The sequence below is a fragment of the Xenopus laevis genome, chromosome 8L, assembly GCF_017654675.1.
Source record: "Xenopus laevis strain J_2021 chromosome 8L, Xenopus_laevis_v10.1, whole genome shotgun sequence".
Lineage (NCBI taxonomy): Eukaryota > Metazoa > Chordata > Amphibia > Anura > Pipidae > Xenopus > Xenopus laevis.
This window is the reverse complement of record NC_054385.1, coordinates 134,326,617-134,350,340: the sequence shown is the minus strand read 5'-3', so window position 1 is coordinate 134,350,340 and position 23,724 is coordinate 134,326,617. Positions and strand designations below refer to the sequence as shown.

Here is a 23,724-nt window from a genome sequence, read left to right as displayed (position 1 = left end):
TACCTCCTCTATATTTATATATATATATATACCCCCTGTACCTCCTCTATAATATATATATATACCCCCTGTACCTTCCTCTCTCTCTTCTCTCTCTTTATATATATATACTATATCCCCCTGGTACCTCCTCCTCTCTCTCTCTATAGTATATATACCCCCTGTACCTCCTTCTTCTTCTTCTCTCTATATATATATATATTATTACCCCCTTGTACCTCCTCTCTCCTCTCTATATATATACCCCCTGTACCTCCTCTCTCTCTCTCTCTATAATTTATATATACCCCCTGTACCTCCTCTCTCTCTTCGCTCTCTCCTCTCTCTCTCTTATATATATATACCCCCTGTACCTCCTTCTTCTCTTTCTCTCTTCGCTCTCTATATATATATTACCCCCTGTACCCTTCGCTCTCTCTCTCTTGCTTCTCTATATATAATAACCCCCTGTGACCTCCTCTATATATATATAAACCCCCTGTACTCGTACTCTATATATATATATATATATTATGCCCCATGTCTCTCCCCTATTATATATATATACCCCCTGTACCTCGCCTCTCTCTTCTCTCTCTCTCTTCATATTATATATACCCCCTGTACCTCCTCTATTCATATTATATATATATATATATATATACCCCTGCTACCTCCTCTCTGCTCTCTCTCTCTCTCTCTCTCTCTCTCTCTCTCTCTCTCTCTCTCTCTATTATACCCCCTACCTTCCTCTCTCTCTCTCTCTCTCTCTCTCTCTCTCTCTCTCTCTCCTCTCTCTTCTCTATTATAACCCCCTGTACCGTTCCTCTTTATATATATATATATACCCCCTGTACCTCCTCTCCTCTCTCTCTCTCTCTCTCTCTCTACTTCTCTCTCGCTCTCTCTCTTCTCTTCTCTTCTCTCTCTTCTTCTTTATAATACCCCCTGTACCCCTCTACTCTATCTCTTCTCTTCTATATATACCCCCTGTACCTTCCTCTAATATATATATTATATATACCCCTGTACCTGCCTCCTCGCTCTCTCTCTCTCTCTCTCTCTCTCCTCCTATATATATACCCCCTGTACCTTCCTCTATATAGATATATATTATATATTATATACCCCCTGTACCTCCTCTCTATATATATTACCCCCTGCTTACCTCCTCTATATATATATATATATATATATATTACCCCATGTTCTCCCTATTATATATAATACCCCCTGTACCTCCTCTCTCTCTCTCTCTCTCTCTCTCTCTCTCTTATATATATATATATACCCCCTGTACCTCCTCTTCTATATATATATATATACCCCTGACCTCTCGCTCTCTCTCTCTCTTCTCCTCTCTCTTCCCTTCTTCTCTCTCTCTCTCTCTCTCTATATATACCCCCTGTCCCTCCTATATATATATATATATATATATATATTATATATATAGTAGTATATATATATATTACACATACCCCTGTACCTCCTCTATATATATATATATATATATTATATATATACCCCATGTCTTCTCCCCTATATATATATATACCCCCTGTCCCTCCCCTATATATATATATATATATATATACCCCCTTATATATACCCCCTGTACCTCACCTGTCCCTCCCATATACCCCCCAGTGCCAAGTATACACCCCCAGCCTAGGCCTAAATTTACTGAGATTATAAAGAGATTTAGAGTGTAAACTCACTGACTAATGAGCTGATGGGAATGTGACAGGGACGTGTGAGGCCAGTGAGTGTCAGTAATATACACTATATATAAATGAATAAGAGACATGTATACACTGCCCCCCATATACTCGGCACATTCCTCAGCCAGTCACTCCTAACTCTACTGTTACATTGTGTATCCCAGGCAGCTCATATCTCGGGGCTGTACCCTCATATACGGGCATTGATACTTACCCTTTAACCCTGATCGTATTGTTTTCCTTCTAGTGCCCCTCTGCCAGGCTATGATTTGTGGAAAGGTCCAGGCCCAGGGTGTGTGATGTACAGACAATTCGCAATTGGTTTTCTTTTTTTATTATTTGTGGGGTTTGACTTATTTAGCTTTTTATTCAGCAGCTCTTCAGTTTGTAATGTCAGCTTTCCAGTTGCTAGGGTCCAAATTCCCCTAGCAACCATGCACTGATTTGAATAAGAGACTAGAATATGAATAGGAGAGGCCTAAATAGAAAGAGGAGGAATAAAATGTAAGAATAACAATACATTTGTAGCCTTACAGAGCAATTGTTTTTTATATGGGACCCCTATTTGAAACTGGAAAGAATCAGAAGAAAAAGGCAAATATTTAAAAAAAAACTAAAATAAATAATAAGGGCCAATGGAAATGTTGCTTAGAATGAGCTATTGTATAACATACTTAAAGTTACTTTTAAAGGGGAACCTCACACATGTAGGGGAATGAGGGGTGGTGAGAGCGCTACAGCTAATGTCCCGCTACAGCTGCCTGGGAATCTGATTGGCTGGAGGGAGGGTAATATTTTGCCTCCCAGCCAATCTGAGGGCAAAAACCAGTACAGAGAAGATATAGGGGAGAAATTATGGGGTTCAGTAGGAGCGGATGGAATTCACCAATTTTTTGTGTCCCCCTCTTCTAAACCTGTTATTTGCTTTGCTGCCCCCTTCCCAAGCTCTGTCCTTATGTAGTGTAACCCTTCAGCCCCTGGTTATCTCTGATGCTTCTCTCACCTCCAGATTAACCCTTCACTTGCCCCAAGCAGCCGTACTATTTGTTTAATTCATTACTAAGGGAACACACACATCACTAACATCACAGGTTGTACAAACAGACAATAAAGGGTTGTGTGCTGGTAAGAGAAGGGTTAATGCTAAATACAGTATTCATCCTGATCCATATATATATATATATATATATATATATATATATATATATATAATATATATATATATATATATATATATTGGGGGATCTTGTACATCAAATGGACAGTGCAATTACCCACAAATTCCCAGAGGATATTATATATATTATATGTATTGACTGCTATAAGTGACCGGTGTCTGTGGTTATTACACATCACACATTTTTTTCTATAGGGTTAATATGTGTTTTTGGCAATTTATTAAAAATCATCCTAAAAGTTCCTACACCTCATATGATATTATGTGCCTGGAGCCACTGTGTATTAGACTCTGGCGCTTCCAGGGTTAATAAAGTGCCACTAACATGGATGAACCCCTAAGATTATAATTCAGCGCTATGTAATGACCCATAAACATACAGGGTAAATACAAAATACTGCTGCATTATATACATGCATCTTTCAAAGGGTTAATTCTGATGGACAGGCTTTTTCTATAGGCTGTATATAGTGTATATATCACTGTATGTCATGTGTTTGGGGTGCAGAAGCCACTGCTCTCTTCTATATAATTGTAATTATTGTTTATTTCTCCTATGGTATAATGTCCTGGAGATGACAGAGAGCACTAACTGTCAGCTTGGCAATGAGTTCTGCCAGGGAAGGGTTACTTGAGCTCCTCATTTACAAGGTATTTTGGAAAAAACAATCCCACCTGCACTTCTGTATAATTCTCTGTGTGTGGCCTCAAAACTCACCCTCCTCCTCTGGTACCTGGAAAAGGGTCACCGACAGTTTGTAAATATCTACCCCATCATCACTCTGCCCCTTCTCTTCTTCTTCTGCCCCAACTCCTCCTCACTCTGCCCCTTCTCTTCTTCTTCTACCCCAACTCCTCCTCACTCTGCCCCTTCTCCTTCTTCTACCCCAACTCCTCCTCACTCTGCCCCTTCTCTTCTTCTACCCCAACTCCTCCTCACTCTGCCCCTTCTCTTCTTCTGCCCCAACTCCTCCTCACTCTGCCCCTTCTCTTCTTCTACCCCAACTCCTCGTCACTCTGCCCCTTCTCCTTCTTCTACCCCAACTCCTCCTCACTCTGCCCCTTCTCCTACCCCAACTCCTCCTCACTCTGCCCCTTCTCCTTCTTCTACCCCAACTCCTCCTCACTCTGCCCCTTCTCTTCTTCTACCCCAACTCCTCCTCACTCTGCCCCTTCTCCTTCTTCTTCTACCCCAACTCCTCCTTACTCTGTCCCTTCTCTTCTTCTGCCCCAACTCCTCCTCACTCTGCCCCTTCTCTTCTTCTGCCCCAACTCCTCCTCACTCTGCCCCTTCTCCTTCTTCTACCCCAACTCCTCCTCACTCTGCCCCTTCTCCTTCTTCTACCCCAACTCCTCCTCACTCTGCCCCTTCTCCTTCTTCTACCCCAACTCCTCGTCACTCTGCCCTTCTCCTTCTTCTACCCCAACTCCTCCTCACTCTGCCCCTTCTCCTTCTTCTACCCAAACTCCTCCTCACTCTGCCCCTTCTCTTCTTCTACCCCAACTCCTCGTCACTCTGCCCCTTCTCCTTCTTCTACCCCAACTCCTCCTCACTCTGCCCCTTCTCCTTCTTCTACCCAAACTCCTCCTCACTCTGCCCCATCTCTTCTTCTACCCCAACTCCTCCTCACTCTGCCCCTTCTTCTTCTTCTACCCCAACTCCTCCTTACTCTGTCCCTTCTCTTCTTCTGCCCCAACTCCTCCTCACTCTGCCCCTTCTCTTCTTCTGCCCCAACTCCTCCTCACTCTGCCCCTTCTCCTTCTTCTTCTACCCCAACTCCTCCTTACTCTGTCCCTTCTCTTCTTCTGCCCCAACTCCTCCTCACTCTGCCCCTTCTCTTCTCCTTCTTCTACCCCAACTCCTCCTCACTCTGCCCCTTCTCCTTCTTCTACCCCAACTCCTCCTCACTCTGCCCCTTCTCCTTCTTCTACCCCAACTCCTCCTCACTCTGCCCCTTCTCCTTCTTCTACCCAAACTCCTCCTCACTCTGCCCCTTCTCTTCTTCTACCCCAACTCCTCCTCACTCTGCCCCTTCTTCTTCTTCTACCCCAACTCCTCCTTACTCTGTCCCTTCTCTTCTTCTGCCCCAACTCCTCCTCACTCTGCCCCTTCTCTTCTTCTGCCCCAACTCCTCCTCACTCTGCCCCTTCTCTTCTCCTTCTTCTACCCCAACTCCTCCTCACTCTGCCCCTTCTCTTCTTCTACCCCAACTCCTCCTCACTCTGCCCCTTCTTCTACCCCAACTCCTCCTTACTCTGTCCCTTGTCTTCTTCTGCCCCAACTCCTCCTCACTCTGCCCCTTCTCTTCTTCTTCTTCTACCCCAACTCCTCCTCACTCTGCCCCTTCTCCTTCTTCTACCCCAACTCCTCCTCACTCTGTCCCTTCTCTTCTTCTACCCCAACTCCTCCTCACTCTGCCCCTTCTCCTTCTTCTACCCCAACTCCTCCTCACTCTGCCCCTTCTCCTTCTTCTTCTACCCCAACTCCTCCTTACTCTATCCCTTCTCTTCTTCTGCCCCAACTCCTCCTCACTCTGCCCCTTCTCTTCTTCTCTTTTCCTTCCCCAACTCCTCCTCACTCTGTCCCTTCTCTTCTCCTTCTTCTACCCAAACTCCTCCTCACTCTGCCCCTTCTCCAACTCCTCCTCACTCTGCCCCTTCTCTTCTTCTACCCCAACTCCTCCTCACTCTGCCCCTTCTTCTGCCCCAGTTCAGCAGCGGCACATAGACACTACAGAAGAGCAACTTGTATCACCTATAGACTGACACTAAGGGTTAATAGTAGGGTTAACTTCCCCTTTACTGACAGCTGGTGCTCATGGGATTGCTGGGGGTTCAGTTTTGTACCATTTGCTGGAGTGTTGCCATTTGTTGTGCCCAGGCATCAGGGTGGCAGCAGCTGGCACTTTCCCACAGTCAGACACACCCAGGTCAGGGTGGAGGCGACAGTTAATGCCCCATGTGCCTGAGTGTCACACGCCCGAGCCCAGGGGATCATGGGAAACTAGGAATGTTCTGGGCGGTGTGGGTTATGTAAGAGCAGCGTGGGAAAGGCACAATAAATCTGCCATTTAACCCAACGCTTTCTGGCTCCATGCCGACAGGTTAACTTCTTCCTTGTCTTGTTGCAGTTGGTCTTTGTTTTCTTTTACTTGTGGATTGGAATCGCTTTGCTTTCTGGCACCTACATTTCTATTACTTCCCATTTGGCCCTTCTCCTGCCTGGTTCCTTGCCCTCTATATCTCCCTGCCAGCCAATGCCAAACCAGCAACAGACTCACGGGCACATTCAATCTATGGCTGAACTACAATTCCCAGAATGCAATGGGCATAGATAGAGCTATAGAGTCACAGGGGGGGGGGGGTTCCCATCCAACTCCCAGACCCTGGCTATTCCCAGTCTCCTCTCCGTTACAGGCAGCGGCAGGAATAGAAACTCCTCAGTTTCATAGAAATCTTCTTTTTATTGAGAGTAAAAAAAACATAATTCTACATCTGTACATTCCTTTCATGGGGGGTTGGGGTATTGGGGTACAGGGCTAGGTGGGTTAAAGTCCAGTCTCCAGGGGGGTTGTTGTTAGAGTCCAATGTCCAGGGGGAGGGTGTTAAGAGTCCAGTCTTCTGGGGGGTGGGTGTTAGAGTCCAGTCTTCTGGGGGGTGGGTTTAGAGTCCTGTCTCATGGGGGGTGGGTGTTAGAGTCCTGTCTCCTGGCACACAGGAGGGTTAGTCCTATAAATAAAATCTGTATAAACTCTCTGTATTTACACTGTACATATTGGCACCACCGATTCCTGCGATGGCACCAGACTGGGTAGAAAAACAAATACTGTTCTTGTCCTGCTGTAAGTCCCTCCTACTGGCCCCTCTTCTGCCACCAGCTCCGTGGGGGCGGGTCCGATGCAGACCTCAACCTGCAAGGTTCTGCTGGGGGCGGGGATAAGCATTGCATGGGCGTGGCCTTCCCTTGTGTGGAGAAAGTGCACCATTGTCACAATCCTTTGGATTTGTCCTTTGGTCATTTGGCTCTTTGGGGGTCCACTGGGGGGCGCTGTCACGTCTAAATTTCCTGTGCGCCCGGCCCAGCTCCTTCCTGGGGTAACAGAGTAATCCCGACTGTCTGGGTCCTGTCCCATCACAATCTGAGCAGGAGCAGCAGTGCAGGCAGCAGCAGCCCATACAGGGTGCAGGGAGTTCCTGGTGCAGCAGAGTTACCGGCCACGCTCTTCATGACCCCGGGGAGCGGAACATCTGGTTCATCTGCAGAGAGGAGGGGCACATGTTAGGGGCACAGATGAAGCACAGCTAGCGCGGGAACCCCAGCCCTGTCCCTGGGACCCCCCAATCCCTGGGACCCCCCCCAAACCATTCCCTGGGAACTCCCCCAATCCATTCCCTGGAACCAAACTCAATCCCTGGGATCCCCAATGCAGCCCTGACCCAACACAGCATTAGGGGGGCTGCATAACACAGGTGGGAGGGGGCGGGGCCTGCCAGGCAGTAGGGGTCACATGGGCACTTACCAGATTGGATTCGGGCTCTCGGTGTGTGAACGTTTATAGCAGGAGGCAGAGCTGGAAAAGGCGACAGAGAGAAAAAGGTCAGATGATGCCCAATATACCCGCTGCTGGTACCACCCGACCCCCTCCAACACATATTTGTATCTGTATGATAGATTGCAAGCTCTTCAGGGGAGGAGCCTCGCCCAGTGCCATGACCGCACTGCTCATATGGAGCCTGGGTGTTAATTCCTGGTACCCCACGAGTCGCATGCCCCGCACCCCGCAGGCACCACATTGATGGCAGTTACTCACTTGTTCTTCCCGCCACGTGGACCCTGAGCCTCATGCAGCTCTCGCCGTGGTGGTGGATGGGTTTGGCTGCGGAGGAAAGAGACGGCAGTTAGCAGGGAGTCGTAAGCACAGTAGCGCAGCACACGGGGCCACACAATGCATTGTTTATCCTGACAGAACAATAGCCCGGGGCCCCGGCAGGAACCCGCTGCCCCCCCCTTCCCAAAGATGTTTTGGGAAGTGTCTGAGTATCTGACGCCCAGACATTGACTCTCGGCTCCTTTGTTCGGAGTGCAGGGAGTCGCAGAGAGATGCTGGGAATTGTGGGCGTGGCCTGACTGGCATGTATAGACTGGCAGTTAGTTGCACCCAGTCATCATGTGCGGGAGACTCTGCAAGTGCCAGGCAGGATCAGTGCCAGATTGGGAGGTTTATAGGACTCTCCATAATTAAACTGGGGGGCACAAGGGTGTCTGGCCCAGTAATTAGCATCTGTCTGTATAATTAGATTGCATGCTCTTGGGTATAGGGGCACATTAAGCAGTGAGGGGACCGTCCAATCTCTTTCCTATGCCCCGTACCCTCTCATTTCCCCCTGAGGTACTTACAGATATAGTAGTAGGTGCCGCCTTCGCGGAACTCCTTGCCCAGGGTGAAGGGAGTGAATTTCTGGAATTTCTCGCAGAATTTCTCCGGCCCATGTGGGGCAAAGGGCTTGTTGCACTCCCAGCGCACTTGGTCCTTGGAAATGGGCTTGCAGGTCTCGTACTCCTCGTAGTCCACCAGGAACAGGGTGTAACGCTCCACGGTGTGCCCGGCCACGCTGCCCTCCTCATAATGTGGGCACACGATATCCAGGTAGTCATTGAGTCTCACCTGCACCGTGTAATCCTCCTGCACAAACCTGCGGGCAGAGCAGAGGGGCATTAGGACCCTGGATTCCCACTTCTCCAATACCCACAGTGAGTGATAAAAGACAGCGGATCAGGTGCAGGGAGTTGCAGTTTCACCAGTCATTGATACAGGGGTTTCAGAGCACCCCACAAATATTGTACCATAGCAAATCCAGCAACTCCCTGAAACTGCATTCTCTAATCATTAACCTCATTACCAGCTGCAATTAGGCACCTCCTGACTGGCACATTCCTAACCAGGGTCTCCCATTACAGCACTAGAGCGTATGCTCCTTGGGACAGGGCTCCATACATGTAGGCGGGGTCTCATGTTCAGGGTCTGACACATGGTCGCTGGGGTGTAAATGTGGCCAGTTGGTTGCACTAGCCCAAGTGCTAAACTTCACAGACTCATTAACCCAAGCCCCGTCCCCTGCAGACTCTGTGACTCCGCTCCATGCTGCTACTACTACTGCTGCTGCCAATGGGTCAAGGAAAGGGGCAAAGCAAAGAGGAGAATGTGCCCCCAGTATTAGAGGCCTGAGTGGCAGGCAAGGGGGCACGTTGTGCTGGGCACGGAGTAGCACCCATTATTCCCTGTCTGGGGGCGCAGAGCCCAGTTCATTGTCTGGGGAGGCAATTAGCGCTTGTGGGAAGAGAATGGGCCCTTTGTCTCTGCTAATTGGGGCAGATTGTGCCCGAGCCACTAGAGCGGAGACGGGGCCACAAATGGCCACTGATTCCTCTTATTATGGGTGCCAGCGCCACCCCCACTATACACACTCAGGGGCCCCTCACAGTCAGTTTGGCCCAGTGTATATGGCAGTACCAACAGTGCAGGAAGGAGCTGCCGCACTCAACTACCTCTGAGCTCCACCCCCTCACATGCAGCACAGGGAGGCAAAGGTGAAATCAGCAGGTCTGTGTACTCGGGGCCCATAGAGATAACGGGTGCAAAGAATGGCATTCCGGGCCCCCAGCCAATACCTCCCTCTTACAGTAACATGAGCTGTGGGGGGAAGGTAAAGCAACTCCCAGCCTGGGAACTACTACTCCCAGCATCCCCTGACACCCAGTATATTTATATATAATACACAAAAGCCATGAATATCCTGTAAATTAGATCCTTATAAACGGTGAGTTGTGATGTCATCAGTTATAAACGGTGAGTTCTGATGTCATCAGTTATAAACGGTGAGTAGTGATGTCATTTCTGTCACATGACTCACTGAAACTTGTGTATTATAATAAATAAAGTACCCCCAGTTGTAAAATATAAGGATATTAGAAGTTACCTCGGAGTTCCATGTCCTGTATAACAACACTCGTCCTTTGGCCTCATGTCTTTCTATGGTCATGAAACTCCTGGGTGATTTCTAATCTCCTTATAATTTACAATAGGGGGTACTTTATTCACTATACATATGGCAGCTAATGGGTGTCTGTACAGTGAGGGAATGTGGCAGGGGGGGTGCCCCTGTTAATGATTTAGCCGCCCCCACCACCAGCGCTCTCACACCCTTCCCAGGGGGCGGGGCCTCGGAGTGTGATTTTGGGCCCCCCTCCAGCCCTGTGTTTGTTCTACTCTCTGCCTATTGTCTGCGGGGAGCTCAACGGGGCCCTTTGTTCTGTAAATCCATTTGATCCTAATGACTCCCCATTAAACACAACAAGTGCCACTTGTTACTGGCCCCCCCCCCCTTGTTATATTTGGCCTGAGATGTAACAGAGGCTGCGGCTGGGAATCCTTGCACAATCCAACTGCACCTCCCAGGGGCCCCACTCCCTCAGCTCCCAGCATCCTCTGCTCCACAGCAAAGACCAACTGCAGCACAGTTCCCCCCATGTACAGCCCCCCAGCAGTGTTGAGCTTCTGTTTCACTGGCACCTGCTCCGACTCGCCCAGTCTCCCCTGCACCCACAAACAAGCCGGGACAGGGTGCAGGGAATCCTGCCTACTTGGCATTTACTTCTAAGGCTTTACCCACAATGCAGCTGTTTTCTCTCTAATCTGCCCCCCTGGCACCTGATCCCACAGGACACACACAACTTTGTAGCATTAACCCATTCAGCAACTCCCAGCAACACAACTCCCAGCCACTCTGCAGGGATATCTCCCCTCATCTGGGAATACAAAGTCACAGGGAGCAGCAGCACTTAGGGGAGAGGGTGCCAGAACACAGGGTAGGGGGTGCCAGTCTGCCAGAGTCACTATATAGAGTGTAAGCTCCTCTGTCCAGCAACATACAGGGCAGTGAATGAAGGCCTTTGTGCAGGGGGGGGGGGGGGTTGTGACTCAGTACATGGCTCACATTGCCGGGAAGGCTGATCTCAGGTTACTGGGAGTGGGAGGTGCAGGGGTTAAGTGGGGGTGGGGCAGCACAGGGAATTGGCAGGCTCCGCTGTTGTTTTGCCTGGAAGGCTTTCAGATAAGGGAGAGTCGCTGAATGTTTCTTTCTCTACCTGCTCATTACACTGCCCTGAGTCTGACACAAACACATTCATGTGCCCCACCCCCACTTGACACGGCCCTGGGGCCCAAAGATCCCTGCACAGCGCCTGGAGTAGAGAGTCAGCTCAGTGGCCAAGAGGTGAGAGCAGGTGCAAGTGAATGTGCCCCCGGGGGATGTGCATAATGGGACAAGCCACGAGCTGCACAAACACCTCAATCTCTTTCACTAGGGACCCCTGAGCCCCCCACCCACTGGCACCCTGCCCACCCACCGGCCATGGGATAATGGGGGTCTGTTCCAGCACAGGAAGCCTGAGTGAGACTGAGAAAGGAAGAGCCACAGACAAGCCTTCCTCCTACTCTTCCTCCCTATTCTGCCTCCCCAGGAAAAAACAACCCTCTCACATGTCTATGGGGAATCACTTGTGTCTCACACACTCACTACTGCCCCTATAGATGTGCCCCTGTATATCTACAGCCTGAGATACTGCCCCTATAGATCTGACCCTGTATATCTACAGCCTGAGATACTGCCCCTATAGATCTGCCCCTGTATATCTACAGCCTGAGATACTGCCCCCTATAGATCTGCCCCTGTATATCTACAGCCTCAGATACTGCCCCCTATAGATCTGCCCCTGTATATCTACAGCCTGAGATACTGCCCCTATAGATCTGCCCCTGTATATCTACAGCCTGAGATACTGCCCCCTATAGATCTGCCCCTGTATATCTACAGCCTGAGATACTGCCCCCTATAGATCTGCCCCTGTATATCTACAGCCTGAGATACTGCCCCCTATAGATCTGCCCCTGTATATCTACAGCCTGAGATACTGCCCCCTATAGATCTGCCCCTGTATATCTACAGCCCGAGATACTGCCCCCCTATAGATGTGCCCCAGTGTCAGCAGCAAGTTGTTCCATTCAGGTCGATGCTGCAGGCTGCACTGGTTTCTGAGCAGTGAGGAGTAAATAGAAAAGAAACAGGTAAAGGAGGGGGCAATAATGAAAGAGCGGGGGGGGTCAGTATGAGCAGCTCATGATACAGACAGGGGCCTCCGTGCCCTGCTAGTGACCCTACAAGCCTGGCCAAGAGGGGCCCTTTGTACGTGGGAGCCCCCGGGCAGTACAACATGTGACTTGTGTCAGTTCTGCAGATCAGGGAATGATTGACACTAAATTAATGAGAATGGGGGGGGGGTCCATGGCCTGAGGTCCCCCCAGTGTTGTGCTTCACTGGCGCCTTCCACCCCCATAAAGGCCCCTCTCTATAGACCCCCTGTGACCCCATTGATCTCCCCCCAGTGTTTGTGCCACAGCTGGTCCCCCCCCTCTCCTTTCCCAAAACAAACGAGTGGACAATAGCCCCCCCCTCCCCCCCTGTTTGCTTTTAGCCACTCGCTGACCTTCAATTCACTTTAACTGTTTGGAAACAAAGCTGCCCCCCCCCCACAGTCACATCACAGTCAGGAGCCAACAATTAGCAGCCCCCCACCCTCTGTCACTATTAAAGGGGAACAGACCCTCACATTCACTCTTTATGCAACTTGCCCCCAGCCTCTAATTCTCTCCCCATTTCCAACACCGAGTATACAGCCCTATATACCTACTTTTATATATATATATATATATACTCACATGTACAGCACTGAGTATACAGCCCTATATACCTACTTATATATATGTATTAACATGTACAGTGCTGTGTATACAAGAGGCTCATACAAATACAGATAGACACATATACATATAAATCCACAGTGGGTGTATCCCACAAATTCCAACTGACACGAGTAACAACAACATGGTGAGTAAGTGGAATCCCCCCCCCCGAGTAACAACAAATACCGTCACTTACACAGTCGGGGTACAGCTCAGTCCCCCTAGTACTGAGGAGATTGAGATTTACTATTTCAGTGAGAATCCCTTGTGTTGCTCCCAGGGGGCATATACAGAATATCCCCCTTATATACAGAATATTCCCTTATATACAGTATATCCCCCTTATATACAGAATTCCCCCTCATATACAGAATATTCCCTTATATACAGAATATCCCCTTTATATACAGAATTCACCCTCATATACAGAATATTCCCTTATATACAGAATATCCCCCCTATATACAGAATATTCCCTTATATACAGAATATCCCCCCTATATACAGAATATCCCCTTATATACAGAATATCCCCCTTTATATACAGAGTATCCCCCCTTATATACAGAGTATCCCCCCTTATATACAGAATATTCCCTTATATACAGAATATCCCCCTTAAATACAGAATTCACCCTCATATACAGAATATTCCCTTATATACAGAATATCCCCCCTATATACAGAATATCCCCCTTATATACAGAATATCCCCCTTTATATACAGAGTATCCCCCCTTATATACAGAGTATCCCCCCTTATATACAGAATATCCCCTTATATACAGAATATCTCCTTATACACACAGTCACTATATAAAGTACATCCCGTATACACAACAGTACTATCCCCGTGTCCCAGACATACCCCAATACTCTCCCCTCTCTCTACATCAAGTTCCTACTGGTGTCAGTGATGCCCCATTTAGTGGCAGGAGGAGCAGAACAACAAGTTATTTATCCACAAAACAAATATTAGTGGCCAGGACTTTCCCTTCCACTGTCACTCACCTCTCTCTGTGCCCAGAGTTATAGCAACAGCCATAGACCCATAGTACTGACCTGTGTATTGTACCTGCAACTGCCCATATACTCACTGTCATATAATCATACTCACTGTCACATACAGATACTCACTGTCACATAATCATACTCACTGTCACATAGAGATACTCACTGTCACATACAGATACTCAGTGTCACATAGAGATACTCAGTGTCACATAGAGATACTCAGTGTCACATAGAGATACTCACTGTCATATAGAGATACTCACTGTCACATAGAGATACTCACTGTCACATAGAGATACTCACTGTCACATAGAGATACTCAGTGTCACATAGAGATACTCACTGTCATATAGAGATACTCAGTGTCACATAGAGATACTCACTGTCATATAGAGATACTCAGTGTGAGTGTCACATTCCATAGGATACAGAGGAGGTTGGGCACTTACCTAGTGTTGCTGCTGTTCCAGAAGACGGTATGTCGATCCCCCTGCGCTTCCCACAGACTCAGACTCAGAAGCAGCAGCAGCTCCAACACTCCACTCACATCCATGTCTCACTTCTACTGACTGGGGGAGGCGCCGGTCCCTTTAATAAACTCCAGACACGCCCCTCCCTCGCACACACATGCAAATCAGAAGGGCGGGGCCACTGCGTTTTCTCTTTGCCGGAGTCTGAGCAGCATTGGGGCCCCATATACTGAAGCATCTCTGGGCTCTCTCTGCTCCTCATCTTGGGGTCCCACACTAATCTCTGGGCTCCCTCTGCTCCTCATCTTGGGGTCCCACACTAATCTCTGGGCTCTCTCTGCTCCTCATCTTGGGGTCCCACACTAATCTCTGGGCTCCCTCTGCTCCTCATTTTGGGGTCCCACACTAATCTCTGGGCTCCCTCTGCTCCTCATTTTGGGGTCCCACACTAATCTCTGGGCTCTCTCTGCTCCTCATCTTGGGGTCCCACACTAATCTCTGGGCTCTCTCTGCTCCTCATCTTGGGGTCCCACACTAATCTCTGGGCTCCCTCTGCTCCTCATTTTGGGGTCCCACACTAATCTCTGGGCTCCCTCTGCTCCTCATCTTGGGGTCCCACACTAATCTCTGGGCTCCCTCTGCTCCTCATTTTGGGGTCCCACACTAATCTCTGGGCTCCCTCTGCTCCTCATCTTGGGGTCCCACACTAATCTCTGGGCTCCTCTGCTCCTCATTTTGGGGTCCCACACTAATCTCTGGGCTCCCTCTGCTCCTCATCTTGGGGTCCCACACTAATCTCTGGGCTCTCTCTGCTCCTCATCTTGGGGTCCCACACTAATCTCTGGGCTCTCTCTGCTCCTCATTTTGGGGTCCCACACTAATCTCTGGGCTCTCTCTGCTCCTCATCTTGGGGTCCCACACTAATCTCTGGGCTCTCTCTGCTCCTCATCTTGGGGTCCCACACTAATCTCTGGGCTCTCTCTGCTCCTCATTTTGGGGTCCCACACTAATCTCTGGGCTCCCTCTGCTCCTCATCTTGGGGTCCCACACTAATCTCTGGGCTCCCCTCTGCTCCTCATCTTGGGGTCCCACACTAATCTCTGGGCTCTCTCTGCTCCTCATCTTGGGGTCCCACACTAATCTCTGGGCTCTCTCTGCTCCTCATTTTGGGGTCCCACACTAATCTCTGGGCTCTCTCTGCTGCTCATCTTGGGGTCCCACACTAATCTCTGGGCTCTCTCTGCTGCTCATCTTGGGGTCCCACCGTCCCACACTAATCATCCATAGTGTCTGGCCACATATTGGTCAGACAGGGAGGCATTTTGGCCCTTGGGTGACTCTGGGGCCCCCCGTTGCCTGTGCAGATTTATGGGGTACATTTAACCCCTGGGTACAGAGACAGGGCAACGTTTAGTCCCATAAGGACTGCAGCCAGGAATGTACAGTGATGGGGGGCAAAGGGAAGGTGGGGAGCCCCTTATCCCGCTGTCTGGGAGTCACAATGGGAATAGGAATAGACCAATCCACAAGCGCTAATTAAGTCTAATTAAATCCTGGCCTAATTGGATCAAACTGCCAACAATTCACTGCCCCCAGATACACAAACACTCTGCTCTGGGGGCTTAATCTCCCTAATATGGGGGCAGCACAGGGTGAAAGGGTAGTGGGGGCATGGATTAGCCGCTCAGCATGGGCAGAAGCCCAGGACAATGCCTGAATAGATTGTAAGCTCTTTAGGAAAATACATTCCTGATCAAAGTACAAGTGGCACTTTCTTTTATGCTCAGAGATAATGAATAGATGACCCCGCCCCCTCATGACAGGTGTGACATCAGTGCAACATATTTGGGAAGGGGAGGAGCTTGTGAGGAGACCCCCAGTCTGAGCAGCTCAGAGTTATAAAGATGGGAGATAAAGTTGCCATTGTGTAATATCACTGGCCGAGCCGACTCTGGGCCCATCGGTGCCGCAAACAATCCAAAGATACAATGTCGCCCGCAGGCCTCACCCTGGAAATCCTATGGACTGTTAGTGGGCTGCAGAGCTTGCACTCACTGTCATTGCCTGCTGAGCTACCACTCTAATCCTTACTGCAAGGTGTAATATCTAATGGTTAGGAGGATGCTGGGAGTTGTAGTTCTGCAACAGTCACGGAGCCCTACAGTTACAGATGTGATTGTACCCCCAGTTACCCCAAGAGTCGCTGCAGAACAGACCCCCCCCATTGTTTTCATTACAAATCTATTATTAACACTCGCTCCGCCAGTGAGTAGGACCAGGCCTTGCGTGAGACCCGCAGATAAATATAACCCAGAACCTGTCCCGTCACATACCTGAGACTCCACTGACATAAACACTCACTCACCCCTCCACTCACTCAGTGTCCGACCCGTCTCCTTCTCTTCTCACTCCTAAACTTTGTTTGTTTTCCCTTTAATTCCTTTATTCTCACCACAAAGAATTTCTCACTCCCCTGAGAGCGGCTTTGTCTGACCCCTGAGTGGTGCTAAATGGGGTAAATCTGCCCAAAATAACAACGTGTAATATATATAGTAATTTAGGAACATGCTTACTCACTGTCTGTTTGTATAGGCACAGCACTTCCACATTGCTTTATGGCAGCTGAGATTCTAGCTATCTGTATAACAGAACATTCTGTCCCAGTGGCTGCACAGATCCTATCTGATCCCCATTGTAAGCAGCAGTCCTGTCCTGCTTTATGGCAGCTGAGATTCTAGCTATCTGTATAACAGAGCATTCTGTCCCAGTGGCTGCACAGATCCTATCTGATCCCCATTGTAAGCAGCAGTCCAGTCTTGCTTTACGGCTGGGCACAGGACACCCTCACAGGCAGGAATATCCAGGGTCAGATTGGGGCATTGGGGGCCCAGTAGGTTGCATTTAGTTTTTGTTATGGGACCAGCCAATCGGGGAGCAGGGAATATCCCCAGTGACTCCCAGCACTCCCGGCCTCTCTGCCTGGGGCCCCGTGACTAATTCTCTGTACATGGGGGTTTCATGAGGGGGATTCCGATTACCCCACCCCTGAGTGCTGGGGGGCAGTTTGGCCTCGTGCGTCTCATCTCCGCACACTCAGCAGCTTGGGGTAAACTGTCCAATCAGAGGTTTATTCAGTGAGCGAATCTATTGATTGGCAGGGCCTGGGCCGCACGGAGCGTCTCTGGTTACAGTTAAAGAGACTTTCCCTTGAAACCCAAAACTCTGAGAGGCTCCGAGCCGCCCCAGCCCTCTCCCTGCCGTGCAACAAGATCCCTCAGCTGCACAATCCGCCTGTTTTATCCAACTGTCACCTGTAAAACTCAACCCAACCGTCTGCTAATGAGGCCCCGGCCCTGCTCAGCCAATCAGGGAAGCCCATAAAGCTGCGGCCAGGGACCCTGGGACCAGAACAGCATCTGGGCCTCTCAGCTAAGCGCCGCTCCGAGCCCGTAACCCAAAGTGTCTGGGATGTGAAGTCATTCAGCCACCAACAGATCTTTCCCCCCTCCGACCCCCTCAAATAGTCCCTCCCACTCCAATATCCCCTCCACATAATCCACATAAACCCTCATGTATCGCCATCATTCCACTAGATTGTAAGCTCCTTGTGTGAGGGTGGGTTATCACATTGTATACATTTCAGTACAAGGTGGAAGCTGAGGATGAGGTGCTGAGTGCAGTATGGCAGCTCCGTCCTATCACATATCACCGTTCATAGAAACGTATAGACCACAAACATCATTAGAGGATGTTTTAACCCTTTAATAGGAGCAGGGACTGGGCGAGTGAACTCTTCCCCCCAATATGATGGTTTGGGGGCCCCTGTATGAGCAGAGTGAGTGAGTACATAAGGACATTGCCCTTGTGCTCACAGACCTTCATTATATCTACATTGGCCTCACACCAGATCATTATTGACTTTGCACAGGGTTTGTGAGTTCACACTCTCGCTCACACGCCAGGCACGTAAACACCTGGATCACTGCTGGGGGCGGGGCTTACACATCCCTGATACGGCACTACCTGCACTCCTATACCTGCCCCTCCCCCTGGCTCTTTATTCTCTATAGGAAATAATCAGGCTAAGAGGAAACTCAACCGCCACCTTTCCCTTTCCTGGTGCAAAAATGATCAGTGGAAATGGCACAAAGTTCCCACTAGATTTGTGCCAATCCCATGTCCTTCACATAGGAGCAACTAGCAGGGCAACATGGGTTGGGTTGACTATTAGCTACACAGTAAGATGGAGACAGTAGGACAAGATGGAGACAGTAGGACAAGATGGAGACAGTAGGACAAGATGGAGACAGTAGGACAAGATGGAGACAGTAGGACAAGATGGAGACAGTAGGACAAGATGGAAACAGTGGGACAAGATGGAGACAGTAGGACAAGATGGAGACAGTAGGGCAAGATGGAGACAGTAGGACAAGATGGAGACAGTAGTACAAGATGGAGACAGTAGGGCAAGATGGAGGACAGGTTTAGGGCAGAGGAGACAGTAGACAAGATGGAGACAGGCTAGGACAAGATGGAGGACCCAGGCTGTAGGACAAGATGGAAACAGTAGGGACAGATGGAGACAGTAGGACAAGATGGAGACAGGTAGGGCAGATGACAGTAGACAAATGGAGACAGTAGTACAAGATGGAGACAGTAGGGCAAGATGGAACAGTAGGGCAAGATTGAGACAGTAGACAAGATGGAGACAGCTAGACAAGATGGAGACAGTAGGACAAGATGGAGACAGTAGGACAAGATGGAGACAGTAGGACAAGATGGAGGCAGTAGGACAAGATGGAGGCAGTAGGACAAGATGGAGACAGTAGGACATGATAGAGATGGTAGGGCAAGATGGGGACAGTAGGACAAAATTGGGACTTTAGGACAAGATAGAGACTTTCGGACAAGATGGAGACCGAACGACAAGATGGAGACAGTAGTGACCAGATGGAGACAGTAGGGCAAGAAGGAGACTTTAGACAAGATAGACTTTAGGACAAGATGGAGACAGTAGGGCAAGATGCAGAGAGTAGGGCAAGAAGTAGACAATATGGTAAGATGGAGACAGTAGGACAAGATGGAGACAGTAGTACAAGATGGAAACAGTAGGACAAGATGGAGACAGTAGGACAAGATGGAAACAGTAGGACAAGATGGAAACAGTAGGACAAGATGGAGACAGTAGGACAAGATGGAAACAGTAGTACAAGATGGAAACAGTAGGACAAGATGGAGACAGTAGGACAAGATTGAGACAGTAGGACAAGATGGAGACAGTAGGACAAGATGGAGACAGTAGGACAAGATGGAGACAGCAAAGGAAGATGGAGAAAGTGCCACTATATATAGATGTCATGGAACGTGTTGACGTACAACTCCCAGTACCCACTGATAAATGCTGGCTGAGGGTTCAGGAAGTTGTACAATATGGAAAAGATGAGAGCACAAACAGTCGTAAGTTTGGCCAAACTAGGTCAGACACAGACAGATATTGACTAATAGCTGGGAGGCCGCTGATTGGCTGAGTGGAAGGATGAATGATTCACATGTTATCTGGCAGATATGGAGTAGGAGAGATTAGTAGTGAGACGGGGCACGTACACCTGGAGAGGAGACGAATGTCGTCATGTTAAAGGAAGCCCCACACTCACACTGACACTGACACTCACACACTCACTCACACTCACTCACACACTGACACTCACACACACTCACACTGACACACACACACTCACACACACACTCACACACTCACACTGACACTCACACTCACACACTCACTCACACTCACTCACACACTGACACTCACGCACACTCACACTGACACACACACACTCACACACACACTCACACTGACACACTCACACTGACACTCACACTGACACTCACACTGACACACACTCACTCACACACACACTCACACTGACACACTCACACTGACACTCACACTGACACTCACACTGACACACACTCACTCACACACACACACTCACACACACTCACACACTCACACACTCACTGACACACACATTCACACACTCACTCACACTGACACACTCACACTGACACTCACACACACTCACACTGACACTCACACTGACACACACACACTCACACTGACACACTCACACTGACACTCACACTGACACACACACACACTCACACTGACACACACACACTCACACTGACACACTCACACTGACACTCACACACACTCACACTGACACTCACACTGACACACTCACACTCACACTGACACTCACACACACTCACACTGACACACACACACACTCACACTGACACACACACACTCACACTGACACACTCACACTCACACACACACTCACACTGACACACTCACACTGACACTCACACTGACACTCACACTGACACACACTCACTCACACACACACACTCACACACACTCACACACTCACTGACACACACATTCACACACTCACTCACACTGACACACTCACACTGACACTCACACACACTCACACTGACACTCACACTGGACAACACACACACTCACACTGACACACTCACACTGACACTCACACTGACACACACTCACACTGACACACACACACTCACACTGACACACTCACACTGACACTCACACACACTCACACTGACACTCACACTGACACACTCACACTCACACTGACACTCACACACACTCACACTGACACACTCACACTCACACTGACACTCACACTGACACACACACACACTCACACTGACACACACACACTCACACTGACACACTCACACTGACACTCACACACTCACACTGACACGCACACACACTCACTCACACTGACACACTCACACTGACACTCACACACACTCACACTCACACTGACACACTCACTCACACTGACATACTCACACTGACACTCACACACACTCACACTCACACTGACACACGCAGACAAAGTTGTGCAAACAAGGGGCTACAATGATATTTGAGCACAATAATCTCTGTACATTCCCAGTATCTGCACCTCCGTGGGCTCCTTTGCTCAGTGTTGTCTCAGCAGATCTAATAATGGTGGAACCCACTGACTGGTCCCCTCAGACAAACTTCTCTCCTCATTGTAAATTGTTCCTGTAGGTTGGAGGGGGCAGAATAAAGACTGGTGTGAAGTTACTGATATTAATAACTGCAAGATAAAGACTACAACTCCCAGCATCCCTCTGTGCAGAAAGAGCAGGAGAGGATCCTGGGAAGTGACTCTCTCGTCAGTGAGTGAGGAAGATACAGTAATTAGTTAAGTCATTAGGGGAGATGTGGCAGCACCGAGGGGGGTCACTAACCTCCTGTAAACTGATCTGTTTATCTTACTGCTCTGAGGAGGTCTCTCTGTGTGTGACACTCCCACTCACCAGCCAACCATATATATAGGACATGAGGGACCAAGAATGAGAGTGGGACAAGATGACCAAGATGGAGACAATGGACAAGATGGAGGGAGACAAGATGAGGGACAGTGGACAAGATGGAGACAGTGGGACCAAGATGGAGACAGTGGGACAAGATGGAGACAGTAGGACCAAGACCTGGGAGACAGTAGGACAGGATGGAGACAGTGGACAAGCATGAGACAGTGGGACAACGATGGAGACATTGGACAAAAGATGAGACAGTGGACAAGATGGGAGACAGTTGGACAAGATGGGGAGACAGTGGAGATGGAGGACAGTGGGACAGATGGAAAAGTACGGACCAGATGGAGACAGTGGACAAGGATGAGGGACATGTGGACAAGATGGAGAAAAGTAGGGACAAGATGGAGGACAAGTAGGACAAGATGGAGACACGAAGGAGAAGATGGGACAGTAGGGAAAGATGGAGACCAGTAGCGAGAAGATGGGACAGTAGGACAAGATGGAGACAGGAAGGAAGAAGAAGACAGCAGGAAAGTGGAGAACAGAAGATGGAGACAGAAGGGAGAGATGGAGACAGTAGCGGAACCAGATGGAGACAGTAGGAGAAGATGGAGACAGAGAAAGATGGGAGCACAGTAGGGCAAGACGAGACAGTAGGGAAAGATGGAGACAGTAGACAAGATGGAGACAGTAGCGACAATATGGAGACATTTAGGCCAATCATGGAGACAGTAGGCAAGTTGGAAACAGTAGGACAATGTGAGACAGTAGGACAAGATGGAGAAACAGTAGGAAAAGATGGAGACAGTAAGGAGAAGATGCGAGACACGTAGGCACAGACAGCAGACAGTAGGGAAACTGGACGACCAGTAGGACCAAAGATTGGAGACCAGTAGGACAATATCGGAGACAGTAGCGGGCAAGATGGAACAGTAGGGCAAGTTGGAAAAACAGCTAGGACAATGTGGAACAGATGGACAAGATGGAGACAGTAGGAAAGATGGAACAGTAGAGAGAAGATGGAGACCGAAGGAGGAAGATGGGACAGCTAGGGCAAGACGGAGACAGGATTAGGGAAAGGATGGAGACAGTAGACAAGATGGAGACAGTAGCACAAGACAGAGACAGCAGGCATAATGGAGAATAGACAGATGGAGACAGTAGGGCAAGTTGGAGACAGTAGGACAAGATGGAGACAGTAGGACAAGATGGAGACAGTAGGATAAGCTGGAGACAGTAGGACAAGAAGGAGACCGTAGGACAAGATGGAGACAGTAGGATAAGATGGAGACAGTAGGAGAAGATGGAGACAGTAGGACAAGATGGAGACAGTAAGGCAAGATGGAGACAGTAGGATAAGCTGGAGACAGTAGGACAAGAAGGAGACAGTAGGATAAGATGGAGACAGTAGGATAAGATGGAGACCGTAGGATTCCAATTTGGGGGTATGAGATGGGGGAGAAGGAGCTTCTTGCTGGGGACTCTTTGTATCCAAGGGAAGTGACAGTGGACAGCTGCAATGAGACGATGAATTCAAACGCCCCAGTTCCTCGGCAGACTTGGATGTGCATTTTACTGGCTCGCTCTCTAACCAATCAGAAACATTATCCTGCTCAGCTGGGATACGGGCGATAGTAGGGCCCCCGAAGTTTCTTATCAAAACTGCAATATAAGACTTGTCAGGACTCCAACTCCCATGATCCTCTGACAGGCTTCAACTGCCCTTTTAGTGAATGAGCCCCGTGGAATTGACACACAGGAAGTCAGGCTGGAAAAACACACAAATCAATCAAGTTTCACCCTCCCCTGCCCCACTATACTCATTACTCATCTAGCTGATACAGGAATGTGCTGTGGCCCCCGGGGGACTCCTGACCTATCAGCTTAACTCCTCGTCTGCTGGAGGCCTGGCACCTGGACTGATACTGTCTGAACTGTCTGCCCCAAGAAGCTTACTCTCTAGTGGTATAATGGGAGACGCTGTCCCAAGGAGCTTACACTCTAGTGGTATAATGGGAGACCCTTCCCCAAGGAGCTTACACTCTAAATGGGTAATGGAGACCCCTGTCCCAAGAGCTTAACTCTAGTGCGTATAATGGGAGGACCCTTCTCCCCAAGGAGCTTAACACTCTAGTTGGTATAATGGAGACCCTTCCCCAGGACTT

At 49.1% G+C, this 23,724-nt stretch overlaps 1 protein-coding gene across 1 annotated transcript; it reads right to left on the bottom strand.

Annotated features, from left to right (window-relative positions):
* Positions 1-6,321: 6,321 nt before the first annotated feature.
* On the bottom strand, positions 6,322-14,251 carry efna1.L (ephrin-A1 L homeolog). The gene is given in 5 exon segments (NM_001095329.1): positions 6,322-7,134; positions 7,398-7,448; positions 7,689-7,754; positions 8,276-8,571; positions 14,141-14,251. Coding segments are annotated over 5 exon segments (642 nt in total). The 5' UTR covers positions 14,245-14,251; the 3' UTR covers positions 6,322-7,009.
* Between the last annotated feature and the right edge of the window lie 9,473 nt (positions 14,252-23,724).